Source organism: Pelophylax lessonae (assembly GCF_965119305.1).
Source record: "Pelophylax lessonae genome assembly, chromosome: 5".
Lineage (NCBI taxonomy): Eukaryota > Metazoa > Chordata > Amphibia > Anura > Ranidae > Pelophylax > Pelophylax lessonae.
The window spans coordinates 141274800-141289729 of NC_138772.1; the positions used below are offsets into that span (position 1 = coordinate 141274800).

Here is a 14930-nt window from a genome sequence, read left to right on the forward strand (position 1 = left end):
CCACATCTGGAAGACCCCACTTCGCGCACAACATCTGGAAGACAGCCGGGTGGAGAGACCATTCCCCCTGATCCAGGGTCTGGCGACTCAGATAGTCCGCCTGCCAGTTCTCCACCCCCGGAATGTGAACCACCGTTATCGCCGGGACATGAGTCTCGGCCCAAGACAGGATGTCGGCCACTTCTCGAGCCGCTCGGGCACTCCTGGTGCCCCCTTGGTGGTTGATGTAGGCCACCGCCGTGGCATTGTCCGTCTGCACCCGAACCGGGCAGCCCTGCAGCCGGTCCGTCCAGCGATGAAGACAGAGACTTATCGCACGCAATTCCAGAATGTTGATCGGAAGGGAAGACTCCCCCTCCGACCAAGTTCCCTGGGCGGACAGAACGCCCAGAACACCACCCCAGCCCGACAGGCTGGCATCCGTGGTGATCACCATCCACGAGATAGGACGAAACGACTTGCCCCCGGACACCATCGGGGACTGGAGCCACCACAGAAGGTCTCTTCTGGTGCGATGACTCAACGAGATTTGAAGATCCAGAGATTGAGGTCGCCCGTCCCACATGGATAGGATCTCCGCTTGGAGACCCCGCGTGTGAAACTGGGCGAAGGGAATCGCCTCGAAGGCCGAGACCATCAATCCCAGACATCTCATGCACGTCCGCAGAGACGAGTGCGGAACGTCCCTGAGGGACCTGACTTCCTCCTGAAGAGTCCTGAGTTTGTCTTCCGGCAGGAAGACCTTCGCCTGCACCGAGTCCAGAATCATTCCCAGGTAGGGAAGACGAACCGACGGACTCAGTGTCGACTTTGGAAAATTTATCGTCCAACCAAACTCCTGCAGAGTTTGCATCGTGACAGACAGGTCCTTCTCCAGACCCTGGCTGGTCGCAGACCGAACCAGAATGTAGTCCAGATACCCCAGGACAGAAATGCCCTGGGCCCTCAATAATGCCAGAACCGGTGCAAGCACCTTGGTGAAGACCCGCGGAGCCGAGGCGAGACCAAAAGGCAACGCCACGAACTGGTAGCGATCCTCCGCAATGGCAAATCGAAGGTACCTCTGGTGACCTTCGAAAATGGGGATGTGAAGATACGCATCCTTCAAATCGATGGAGGCCATGAATTCCCCCGGAACCAGGGCAGCCACCACCGACCGCGGGGATTCCATGCGGAACTTGCGAACCCGCACAGAGCGGTTCAGAGCCTTCAAGTCCAGAATTGGACGAACCTTGCCCTCCTTTCTGGGCACGGTGAACAGATTGGAATAAAACCCCCGAAATCTGTCCCGATGAGGCACCGGAACTACCACTCCCTGAGCCCTCAGGTCCCGCACCGCCAGGTGTAGGTCCCGCAAACGCTCTGGAGACAGTTGAAGATTTGAGGGAAAAAATCTGCTCTCCGGCCGAGAGAGAAACTCGATCTTGTAACCAGATCGAACGATCTCCTGAACCCATCTGTCCCGCACGCGGGCCAACCAGGGCTGAAGAAAACCGAGCAAGCGTCCCCCCACCCCAAAACTGGGTGAGGGTGCCCCTTCAGGCCGCACTGTTATGGGCTGCGGATCCGGATTGACCAGACTTCTGTTTTCCAGACCAGGGCTTCTTCTGAGAGCCTTGACCTTTGAACGGTTTGCCCTTGTAGTGCGACCGAAAGGCACGAAAGGACCCCTGAGGGGGTCGAAAATTAGCATGCTTCTTCCCAGAAGCCCCCTTAGCCTTGGGGAAATAGGGCAAGAGAGTGCTCTTACCTCCGGTGATCCCCTTAATCAACACATCCAAGGACTCCCCAAAAAGGCGAGACCCATCATAAGGCAGATTGGCTAAGGTCTTACGTGAAGACTGGTCCACCGACCAACATTTCAACCAAACCAGGCGGCGAGACAACACCGCCACGCTGTGCACACGTGCAGCCAACGGGACTAGGTCCAAGTCCGCATCACACAGATACATGACACCCTGGTGGATTTGATCCACCATATCCAGGGTCGCCGGCGAGGCCGAATCGGCCACTAGGCCGCGCCTAAGCATCTGCGTCCAACTTGCGACCGCCTGGGCCGCCATGAGAGAGGCAAACAGAGCCTTAAGCATAGAACCCGTAACAGAATAAGTATGACGGGCAAGAGACTCCAATCTCCTATCCATGGCATCACGGAACACAGGGGAATCCTCTGCAGGAATCGCAGTGGATTTGTTTAAAACCGCAATTGCGTGATCCACTGGGGGTGGCACACACCACCTTTCATCAGTGGAAGGCGAGAAAGGATAACGCAGCTTGAACCTACTTGGTACAGCAAAAGGTTTGCGCAGATTGCGCCATTGTTCCTTAACAGCGCGCTGAAAATCATCATTGCAGGGAAAAACCTGCGGCGCCCTGCGTTTTCTCTGCGTCCCGTAAGCCGCCAAGGCAGCGGGGGGACACACTTCATCCTGCAAACGCAGCGTTTGTTTTATGGAAGCAATCAGTTCATCCATGATTGCAAGCTCTTCAGGCGAGCCAGGGGGAGAATTATCAACCCCTTCAACTTCAGCCTCCACCTCGGACCCCACTAGATCCAGGGAGGAGCGGGACCCCAATAAGGAGGCCCCCGCCATAACAACCCCATCACCTTCACCCTCAGAATCAGAGGAAAGAGCAACTCTGGGTCTTTTAGTAGATTGAGCAGCCACCAGCATCTGCACCTGAGCAGCAAGGCCAGCCACAATAGTGGCTAAATCCCCCCCTGGGGGGGAAACAGCGGTCCCCTGGCTTTCCACCAAGGCGGTAGGAAATTTGCCCTCCTGAGAATCCATTGCCCCTATAACAAATGCCGGATAATAAAGGGTTAACTGCCCCTTTAACACGCGCGGCGAGCGCAGCCCACCGCACCACACACAAGCACAATGAGACCCCCACAGGGACAATAAAACTGACACAGGCAATGGATAGGAAGGATATAACCTGAGGAGACCCTCGCCGCTGCTGCTGCCTCGATCGGTGTTCCTGGAGAAGAGGAAGTGATGCTGCCAGGGCGCTCTATGAAAGCCTATGGGAGGCTACAAGAAAATGGCCGCCATGCATGTAGAACATGCGGCCGGAGCGAGTGTAGGCAAAATGGCGCCGTTTGGCGCCGAAACCGCCGCTCCACAGTACAGTAATGCACACATGTCTGTATATAAAAAAACATGTCAGATCGCCGCAGCGATCGCTGTATAATGCCCAAACATGCCACAAAACATGCCCCACAGCACACAGCTTCTCACACTGACAAGGCTGACACACACAGTGTCACACAGCTCCCCCCCCCCCCCTTGCAGCCCACAGCATGCAGCCGAGAGATAGGGAGACAAACAGTGTGAATAGAGGCAGGTTACACAGTCCCAGACTGACACCCCCCCAGACAGACAGGTCCCCACATAAATACACTTACCTCACAGTGGCGTGGGGGACCCGCACAGGCGAACAAGCCGCTGCACATGAGGCAGGGAGAGTCGCATACAAGACGCACAAAATGGGGGTTAAGAAACCGCACAGCGTCCAGTGAGGTAGCCACCTCACCAATCATCCCTGCACCGAACAGGGATGGGTCGTTCACTGTGCCAGGAGCGTTACCTGGCTGAACGCTCGATGGCAGGCTGGGAAGCCACTGACCCACGACCTGCGACCAGGGGGATCAGCCCGAGACCCAGCCCGCATGATCCTCTTCATCCGAAGAACTAACTAAAGCTGACAAAAAGAACAGCTAAGTAAAGGTAGAGAGAAAACTCAAACAAAAAATCAAAAAAGAAGAAAGAGTCTGGGGCACAAAGCCCCAGCACAGAGAAAGCCAGCCACTCCTGACAAGCTAGACATTAAAACTGAGATATGGTTGCAGGAAGTAGGAGGGTATTGACTGAGGGGACCACCCCTTGAGGGTGGGATATGTTAAAAGCTTTAATGTTAACATATTCTGTTGCCTAGCTACTCCTTCGGAGCAAAGTCTAATACCCCATATGTGACGAATATGAAGAGGCGGCGACTGTCGGAGGACGTAAGAGAAAAAAGGGACATCAATTTTGTTTGGTTACAGAGTCGCACGACCACGCAATTGTCCGTTACAGTAACGTAGTGCCGAATCGCAAAATAGGGCCTGGTCAGAAAGGGCACAAATCCTGGCTGAAGTGGTTAATAGATATACTAAAATTCATACATTTAAAATTTAAGAATTTCATATGTCTAAAGTGCAAACCAAAACTAATAAGGTCTGTAAATACACTTGTAAAAAAGTAATAGGTGTAGTTCAAAGTGCCATAGTGCAGAAAGCTCCTTTATCAGTGCGGGGTGTGTGTAGATCTTCATTACTAGGGTTTACACACACTTTAATCTTGGCTCTCTGCAATTCACGGCAGTCTGAATCTTGAGAGTACCGGTATGTAACATGGTCACTGCAAGTTTATCCTGAAGTATGTGTTGTACATTGTGTATGATCAATCAGATTGAAACTTTCAAGGCAGATCTGAATCTGATCGGTGGCTGTAAGATGCTTCTTAGTACTGACAGGCTTTCTGTATGAAGATAAAGGGATTGTAAAGTCTTGTTTTTTTCCTTTCTTTTAAAATAACATGTTATATTTACCTCCTCTGTGCAGTGGTTTTGCACAGGGCAGCCTGGATCCTCCTCTTCTCGGGTGCCTGGCTAGAGCTCCTGGTCCCTCCCTCCTACCAAGCGCCCCCACCGCAAGCAGCATGCAAATGGGGGCACCCAAGAAAAGCTGTAGCTCCGTGCATCAATTCAGACACGGAGCTGCAGTTCAGGCCCACCCCCCTCTCCTGATTGGCCAACTGAGTTTGATTGAAAGCAGCAGGAGCCAATGGCGCCGCTGCTGTGTCACAGCCAATCAGGAGGGAAGAGTCCCTGATGGCCGAGGCACTCGTGGACATCGCTGGATAGAGATGGGGCTCAGTTAAGTATTAGGGGGTGCTGCTGCATATAGGTTTTTATCCTAATGTATAGAATGCATTCAAATAAAAAACCTTCTGCCTTTACAACCACTTTAAAGCGATAGTATCCCGCTTTTTGACACTTTTACCTACAGGTAAGCCTATAATAAGGCTTACCTGTAGGTACAAATAATATCTCCTAAACCGGCACGGTTTAGGAGATATTTGAGTGCATGCAGCCGCTCGCGCGAGCGGCGCATGCGCTCTGAAGGTCCGGGGGGACCTTCAATTATGTTTGCTGGGAGCCTGCCGGAAAATCACTCCCGCGCGCATGCGCGGGAGTGACGTCATCGCGGCTCCGGCCAATCATCGCGCCGGAGCCGTCTCTTCCGGCCAATCACCGCGCCGGAGCCGCCGAACCCGGAAGAGACGGCGAGGGATCATGGCAGCGCCCGCAGCGATGTCCGGGGGTCAGTGTCGGGGCTTCGTTCTAAGGTAAGTTACACATAATGGGCTAGTATGCGATGCATACTAGCTCATTATGCCTTTGTCTTGCAGGGTTTTTTTTTTTTTTTTTTTAGGGTTTACAACCGCTTTAATATTTACCTTTTTTGACAGATCCCCCTTCAAGTAAAAGTACAGTAAATTTGACCAAAAAAATCTATATCTGGTTTAATAATCATGCATGGGAGTCTGCAGAACTTTTTTCAGTCTTTATTATAATTTTGAGCATTTATTTTTAAAGGGGAAATGGCAGAATTTATTTATTTTTATTTTTTTTTTCAAATTGTAACAATCTTTATTGGTAGACATAGCAGACACACTGCTTATTTTTAAACCCTTTAGCTATGTTGTACTTTTTATGTACACTACCTCATTCCAATAGGTACACTAAAGGCAGAATTTATTTTTAAAGCGTTTGTTTTTCTAAAAAAAAAAAAAAAAAATATATTGATCCTGTTCCCTTAAAGGGGTTGTAAATCCACTTTGATTACTTTTGCCTATAGGTAAGCCTATAATAAGGCTTACCTATAGGTGCTGTAAATAAATATCTCCTAAACTTGCACTGTTTAGGAGATATTTACATTGCATGCAGCCGATGAGGTCATCGCACATGCGTTTTGAAGAAACGGCCGCCTGTGCTGTTTCCTCAGAGCCCTGTGCCGTGACCGGCGGGTCACGCGCGCATACGCGTGATTGAAGTCACGCGGCTCCGGCCAGTAATACAGCCGGAATCCGCAGACCCGGAAGGAAGACGGACGAAGATGGATGTGGCTGGTGTTCCGTGAGAATTACCTACCCGTGAGAAAAACCTACCCTCGTCACTTCCGGTGCACGGCAGTGTGTGTAACACGACCGGTTACATTAAAACAGCTGTGCTGCAATATGAGTCCACTCCTATCCCGGTCACTTCCCTGATCTGGGCTAGTAAATATAAAAGCGGCAGCGGGTGTATGAAAAGATAAATCACGGAGCCTAGAGCCGCTTTTATATTTACTAGCCAAGATCAGGGTAGTGACAGGGACAGGAGCGGAGATGACTCATATTGTAGCACAGCTGTTTTAATGTAACCGCCGCGTGGGTAGGTTTTTTTCACGGACACCGTGATCATTTCATACTAGTGCGCATGCGCACTAGTCATCTCCTCAACTCTTCCATTACGTATCCGGGGCTGTGAGCATGCGCACTGCTGCGCTGCTCAGCTGTTCCTGGCAGGAAGTGACGAGGGTAGGTTTTTCTCACGGGGTAGGTAATTCTCAAGTTACACCGGCAGTGGGGACATCGCGGGCTTCGTTGCGGGTAAGTGTCACATAATGTGATAGTATTCGATGCATACTAGCACATTATGCATTTACCTTGCAGGGGGAAAAAAAAAAAAGGAAGAGTTTACTTCCTCTTCAAAGCATGTTATACAGAACAGTGTTTGTGCTGTGTAATTTGGCCCCTTCTATCACCTAAAATACCTGGCTGATCCTGCCTGGCTATACCCTCCCCTCTGTATACTGACCACAGTATACCATGGCTGCTGAGCTTTTGTCCTCCGCAGCCCTCTTGTCCCCCCCCCCCCCCCTGTCCTCTCTCCCCCCTCTCTCCCTGCCTGTCTGCTCCTGTGTCAGTGCCTGTCCCTTCCCCTCCTGCTGCTGTAGTTTTATTTAAAGTTCCATGTCCTGTCTACAGTCCGTATAATAACCCTGTCTGCCCGTTCTGTGTTTTAAAGAAATAAGCGGTTCTTTACCAGTTTTCAGAGCGCCGATTGCCGCTCACGTGACCTGCCGCCTCTCTCCTCCTCCTCCCTTCCTGACCGACATCAGCGAGGAATCCTCGGCCCTGCCCGCTGCAGGCAGCTGTCAGAGATTCCAGAAAGGGGGGGGACGCCCAAGTAATCATGTAACATAAACTGAGATTTAAAACACTCTATGTACCTGGGGAAACTCTTGAAACGCTCCCATTGTTTCCTGGTTAGTATCAGAAGATCCACCTAAGACAATCAGAGGCCTAACAAAAAGAAATACAACAATGAATATAGTTAAAAGAAAAACCCATAACAAAAAAAAATATATATTCTTAATGCTTACTGAACAACAAAGTGCTACCTATTTGTTTACCAGTCACAATCTAATGTCTACACGCCGCTTTGGGGCTCATTCAAATTGGTGGAAGGCTCTACCTCTGCTCTTGAATGTGTAAATGTGTATGGGTGGCTTTTAAAGAGGCGGTTTAGAGACAGTTTACAGGCATTCAGGAGGTGATACAGCAGTCTTCTAAAATGATACGTTTTTTTTTATTTATTTTAATTTCCAATGGGATTTTACAATAAACTACCACATCCTAACCATCATAGCCACATTTGGAATGCATTTGTGGCCCGGTCCCATTGAATTTATTAAGTGAGCTTGACAAATGGTCGCCCTTTGACTGCTTGGGAGAACTAAGTTAGGCCAGACATTATGCAATTTTCTTTCCTTCAACCACAATTCCCTTTTAGCACAGTCAGTTTTGATGGGGGAATCCCCCCTCAGGCCCCCTAACACTTACCTGAGCCCCATCTCAATCCAGCGATGTCCCCGAGTGCCTTGGCCATCCAGGACGCACCCTCCTCATTGGCTAAGACAAAGCAGTAGTGCCACTGGCTCCCACTGTTGTCAAAGTCAGTTAGCCAATCAGGAGAGAGCGGGAGAGGGGGTGGGCGAACCATGGCTCCATGTCTGAATGGACACACAAAGCAGCAGCTCAGCTCGGGTGCCCCCATAGCAAGCTGCTTGCTGTGGGGGCACTCGAAAGGAAGGAGGGGCCAAGAGTGTGGGCGTGGGACCTAAGAATAGGAGGATCCGGGCTGCTCTGTGCAAAACCAACTGCACTCAGCAGGTAAGTATAACATGTTTGTTATTTTTAAAGAAAAAATAATGAGACTTTAGTATCATTTTTAAACACTTTCTTGGTGAATCTCTGAAAGAAGAACTCCAGTCAAAATGTTGTTCGATTTTCTATTAGGTTTTTATTATTATCCTTGTCCTCATTAGGAAGATTTACCCTTCTATGTTAAAACAGTAAGACAACAGTAAAGAATACACAGACTCTCTGTCAGGTGTTTACACACTTCCTGTGTGGCCACAGGGACAGGAAAACCAATGGTTAGACTTACCAGTAATGGTATTTCTACGAACCTTCCAGGACGGCAACACCTGGGAGATGGGAGGCTCCACCCTACAGGAAACACATTCAGTTTACAACTGCTTAAAAGATCCACCCTTCCACTTGTCCCTCAGTTTTAAAAAAGTAATTCTCCCAACCGATCCACAAAGGGTATAAATTCACTTAGGTACTCACCACCTATTGTTTACATTCTTTCCTCCCCCCTTAACTGGACGGGAGGTAGGCCTGCCGTCCTGGAAGGTTCGTAGAAATACTGTTACCGGTAAGTCTAACCGTTTCTCCTTTCACGTTTCAGGACGGCAACATCTGAGGGGATAATCAAGTAGGGTGGGACCACCGCCAGTAGCAACTTTAGGCGGAAGGCTAGGTCTTGCTGTGACAGCACCTCAATTCGGTAGTGCTTCAGGAAGGTGTACTTCACTGGACCAGGTGGCTGTCCTGCGAATCTGTTCCTAGGAGGCTCCTGCTTTCTCAGCCCAGGAGGTTGCCAGGGCTCTGGTTGAGTGTGCTTTCAGCTTTGCTGGTGCAGGACTACCTAAACTCTAGTATGACACGGCAATGGCCTCTCTGATCCACCAAGAGACTGAAGGATTAGAGGCCAGGTAGGGTACTTGGTGCAGAATAGATAATCAAAAGAGGATTACACCTCCTAAACTCTTTGGTCCTCTGTAAATAAGTGAGGAGGCATCTCTTTACAGCTCAACTATAAAATGTATTTTCCCTCTCATTCTTAGGGTTATCACAAAAGGATGGTAAGGTTATCTCTTGTGTCCTATGAAAGCATGAGGCTACTTTGAGCAGATATAAAGGATCTGGAAGGAAAAAATAGTTCCTTAATGACCTTGTAAGTCCCCTATCCTTCTAGCGGTTGTGATAGCTAACAGGCCAATTTTAGGGTCAAAAACTTAAAGGGAACCTATTCAAAAGGTTCAAGGGTTTATAGATAATGCCTCTAGTTCCCCTAGTCAGGTCCCAAGACGAGAACCTATCTCTTATGACCGGGAAAGCTCTATCCCTGGCTGTCAAAAATCTTTTAGGTAAAAGGTCCTTTTGCTAGTCTCGCGTCTAAAAAAAACTGAGAGAGCTGCTATTTGTACCCGAAGAGTTTTGACCGCCATACCCCTCTCTACCCCATCCTGTAGGAACCCTAGGATTAAGGGGAGAGGTGGAAGAAATCTACTTCTGCCTACGCCAAGTACAAAATGTTTTCCAAACTTTAGAAAAGCAGTCCTTTTTTCTAAGGTTCTGGTGCTCACTAACCAAGCCGTCAGCTGGAAGAACTCCGGCCTGGAGTGCAACCATGGACCCTGAGAAAGTAGGTGTGGAAAGTTTGCAAGCTTCCAAGGAGGCTCCACTGATAGCACCTTCAAGGTCGCAAACTATGCCCTCCTTGGCCACCATGGCGAAATCAGGTGGAGGCAGAGGCCCGAGGAATGACTGAGTTTTTGTATGACTCAATGGATTAGAGTTTGATGGGGAAAGGCATAAGCCAACTCGAACTGCCAGATCTGGGCTAGAGCATCCAAGCCCTCCGACTCTTTCCCGAGAGAGGGAGAAGAACCTCTTTGCCTTTCTGTTATTGAAGCTGGCAAATAGATCTACTTCTGGGCAGCCAACTTTTTGGACTAGCGGAAACACTCCCCGTCTTACTGGTTGACGGTTGAGGAAGTCTGCTCCCTAACTGCTTTCCCCTTTTATGTGTATTGCCGACAACGAGACCACCCTTCCTTCGGCCCAGACTAGAATTTTCTTGGCTAGGTCTAGGAAGGGTCCGGACCTGGTTCCTCCTTGGTGAATCAGGTAAGCTACCGCTGTAGCGCTGTCTGAGCAGACCTGAATCTCTTTGCCTGAAATGGAACTCTCGAAGGCCTTTAGAGCATCGCCCACTGCTCTGAGCTCTCTGAAACTGGAAGAAGCCTGGGCTACTTCCTTGTTCCAGGTGCCCTGGGCTCTGGATTTCTCTAGGTGGGCCCCCCATCCCCAGGTGCTTGCATCTGTGATGACTTTCAGGGGATCCCACTGACCCCAGGGGCGTGCCCAGATTGCTTGGTACTGAACAGCATCTTAGGGAATATTTTACATGAGGGGGTGAGGATTAAACTTTCGTAAACTTTTTGCCCCAAGAAGAAAGATGGAAGGATTGAAGTTCTTGAGTGTAGCTGTGCCCAAACAACTGCTGGGATGCTGGCTCACATAAGCCCCAGAACTCTCAGGATCTCTCTCCTGGAGCACGAGGGGGTTCCCATCAGCCTATTTACTGATGAGACTACTTTCTCTACCTTTTCCCTTGGAAGGAAGAGTTTTTTTGAACCCATGAGTCTATCCGGTAGCCTAGATAGGTATGAACCTGAGCTGGCTCCAAGGATGACCAACCAGCCCAGTGTCTGCAGGAAGGTTATCACCTTCTGGGTGTTTGTTCTCACCTGGATTGCTGAAGGTCCGAAGATCAGTAGATAAGGTAAGGAATTAAAGCTATTCCCTGGAGATGAAGCTAGGCTACCGCCAGGATCTTTGTGAGAATCCTTGGCCTGGCCACTAGACCAAAGGGGAGTGCCCTGAATTGCCAATGTGAGACCCAATTGTGGGTTATTAATGCAAATCTCAGGAATGCTGGGTGTTGTGGATGAATCGGAACATGCAAGTAGGCATCCCTGAGATCCAGAGTAGTCATAAAGGTTTTTGTGTACTGCATAGATACCTTCCATGGAAAACTTCTTGTTTTCTAGGAACTTGTTTATGTTCTTGAGGTTTATGATAAGGCAAGATTTCTCTGAGGATTTGGGGACCAGAAACACATGGGAGTAAAAGCCTTGGTAAAGCTGACTTTCTGGCACCAGCACTACCACTTGCTGTCCCACTAGATCCTGGATCCCTCATAATAGGGCTCTCTTTTTAAATACATTATTGGGTGGATGTGTTAATGTAATTTTTTGTGGGGGTTTGTATGAGAATTCTAGGCGGTAGCCTTCTTAAATAAGTTGAAAAATAACCAGGTTTCTGTAATTACCGTAAAATCCTTTTCTCTGAAGTTCATTGAGAGACGCAGCTCCATATCTACTAGACCACTGGATTATGCTCCTCCCATCAGGAATAGGGCACTAGGCAGGAAAAAGCTTTACCACGCCTATGGTGCTGTCCCTGCAGGCATAACCCCACACACTCTGCTACAGCCCTTAGTTTCATTGCAAGTAGTGTTTAGAAGACAAAAATACCCCATTTCACTCACAAGTAGAGGGGTGGGTGCTGCGTCTGTCAATGAACTTCAGAGAAAAGGATTTTACGGTAGGTACAAAAATCCAGTTTTCTCTATTCATTGACGAGCGCAGCTCCAGATATTCTTAGACCATTGGGCCGTTCCAAAGCAGTATATGCATGAGGGGGCGGAAAAAACAACGCAAAGAATGTAATTCCGCAAAGGCTAAAATTAGCCAACCAGGTAACATAGAGCTCAACCAGGAACAACTGGAGCTCACCTAGAAAAACATAGACCCTCAAAGAGAACAAACAAAAAGGTTCTCCTTCAAACAGCAGCCTGCAAAACCTTGCAGCCAAAAGAGGCATCCAAGGATGCCAAACACATCTACTGTAGAATTTTGTGAACGTATGCACAGACGACCAAGTTGTCGCCTTGAAAACTTGAATCACTGACGCCTGATGGCCAAAAGCCCAAGAGGCACTCAGCGCCCTAGTAGAATCAGCCTTCACAGGGAAAGGAGGAACCTAACCCTTCAGTGAATAAGCCTGAACAACAGTCTGCCTGATCCATCTGGATACGGTCGCAGCAGGCGCAGCCAATCCTTTACGAGGTCCCTCTGTAAGGACAAAAAGAGCATCTGATTTTCTGAAAGACTCAGTGGCCACCAGGTAAACCCTGATGGCCCGAACCACATCCAAAGAATGCAAGGCAATTTCCTTGGGATGCTTGGGCTTAGGACATAAAGAAGGCAGCACAATGTCTTCATTTAGATGGAAATAATAAACCACCTTAGGAAGAAATGACTGACTAGGTCGAAGTACCACTTTATCTATGTGGACCACCAAATAAGGTGAGGAGCAGGACAACGCCGCCAATTCAGACACTCTGCGGGCAGAAGTGATAGCCACCAAAAAGGCAACCTTCTGAGACAATGAAAGCAGAGAAATCTCCCAAATTTTCTCAAAAGGAGGCTTTTGAAGAACAGATAATTCCAAATTCAGATCCCAAGGAGGTAGCAGGGATTGTCTTGGGGGAGCCATATGGTGCACTCCCTGAATAAAAGTGTGAATCAAGGCATGCGTAGCGAACGAGCGTTGGAAATAAATAGCCGAAGCCGACACTTGGCCTTTGATAGTGCCCAAAAGTCAACCGCTGTTCAACTCATTTTTGTAGAAAGGCCAAAACCCTTAGCTACTAAAAACAAGCGAGGGTGCACCTTCAGTGATTCACACCATGAAATGTATGATTTCTACATATGATAATAGATCTTCCTGGGAGTGGACTTCCTGGCCTTCAATAGTGTAGGAATCACAGGAGTCAGAAAGACCTCTCTCTCTCTCTCTCTCAACACCTGGCTTTCAACAGCCATGCCATTAAAGCCAGCGACTGTAAAGCAGAATTGTAGATCGGCCCTTGAAACAGCAGATCCTCCCTGAGAGGAAGTCTCCAAGGAGCATGGTTGACCAACCTTACCAGGTCTGCGTACCAAGACCGGCGAGGCCAGTCTGGGGCCACCAGAACGACTGGAATTCCTTTCACCTCTAGCATGCATAGAAGCCTCGGCAGAAGTTTCAGCAAAGGGAAAGGCATAGATCAGCAGATACCGACTCCAAGGAGCCACCAGTGTGTCTGTGGCATCGGCCAGAGGATCCCGAGACCTGGCTACAAACCTGTGAACCTTCCTGTTGAGACGAGAAGCAAACAGATCGACCTCGGGTGTTCCCCACCGGACACACAGGAGATGAAACGCCTCCAGGAGTAGGGACCATTCCCCTTGATCCAACACCTAACGCTTGCCAGTTCTCCACACCTGGGATGTGTACAGCAGAGAGGGCTGGAACAAACTTTTTCACTCAAGCCTGAATCTCAGCCACCTCTCTGGCCCCCAAGACACTCTTGGTGCCCCCTGATGATTGATGTAAGGCACAGCCGTGGCATTGTCCGATTGAATCTGAACCAGACAATCTCGCAGATGAGTCGTGCATTGGTTCAGACAAACCTTTATTGCTCTGAGCTCCAAAACATTGATCGGTAGATTTGACTCTTCCACTGTCCAGGTTCCCTGGTTACAGAGCTTTCCCAGCACTCCGCCCCAGCCTGACAGGCTGGTGTCCGTGGTCACTACCGTCCAAAACAACGGCAGGAAAGACTTGTGCTGGCGACTGAAGCCACCACAACAGAGCAGACTTTGTGTTGTGGCTCAACCCAATCAAATTGTCCAAGGACTTTGGATCCTTGTTCCATTTGACAGAATCTCCCTTTGTAAAGGTCTCGCGTGGAACTGAGCAAATGGAACCGCCTCGAAGGTTGATACCATCAGACTCAAGGCCCGCATGCAAATCCGCAGAGAGGACAGATTGTTTGCCAACAGCAACCGAATCGCCCCCTGGAACCTCTGCAGCTTGTCTAGGGGAAGAAAGACCCTAGCCAAAGCAGAATCTAGAGTCAGGCCCAGATAATCCAGTCTCAATGAAGGTATCATGGTGGATTTCTTGAAATTGATATTCCACCCAAACTCTTGCAGGGTTCTGACAGTGATCGATAGATCACCCAACAGGGCTAAATGAGAGTCCGCTCTCAATAGGAGATCGTCCAGATACCCCAGTATCACAATCCCCCGTTGGAGCAGCAATGCCAACCCTGGGGCCAGTACCTTGATAAAAACCCTGGGGGTAGAGGCGAGACCAAAGGGTAACGCCACAAATTGATAATGCTCCTCTGCTACGGCAACGCAAAGAAACCGCTGATGCCCAACATAGATAGGGATGTGTAGATATGTGTCCTTGATATCTATGGAGGCCAAGAAGTCTCCCTGGTGTAGGGACACCACTACCGTGTGGATGTTCTCCATTCAAAACTTCTGTACCCGCACTAAGCGGTTCAGAGACCTGAGACCCTGGATTGGACGCACCTTGTCCTTTTTTCTGGGCACAGTTAACAGGTTTGAATAAAACCCTTGAACCTGCACACTCACCCTTTGTGCAAGCAGATCTTGTACCGCTTCTCGTAGATCCCTTACCTGGTTTAGAGATAGATGAAGATTGGACGGGAAGAAAATGTCCGACGGTTGGGACCAGAATTCGATTGTTTACCCTGATCGGATCAGTTAGTGAACCCATTGGTCCTGAATAAAGGAAGTCCATGTTTACGGAAAGAAGCAAAGGATGTCCCCCCACCCCAGA

At 49.2% G+C, this 14930-nt stretch overlaps 1 protein-coding gene across 1 annotated transcript in view; it reads right to left on the reverse strand.

Moving 5' to 3' along the window:
- HACL1 (2-hydroxyacyl-CoA lyase 1) overlaps positions 1-14930 on the reverse strand; it is an 84903-nt gene that overhangs the window by 34495 nt on the left and 35478 nt on the right. The window contains exon 5 of the mRNA XM_082259486.1: positions 7322-7394. Within this exon, the coding sequence (XP_082115612.1) occupies positions 7322-7394 (73 nt within the window). The remainder of the gene's footprint in view (positions 1-7321; positions 7395-14930) is intronic.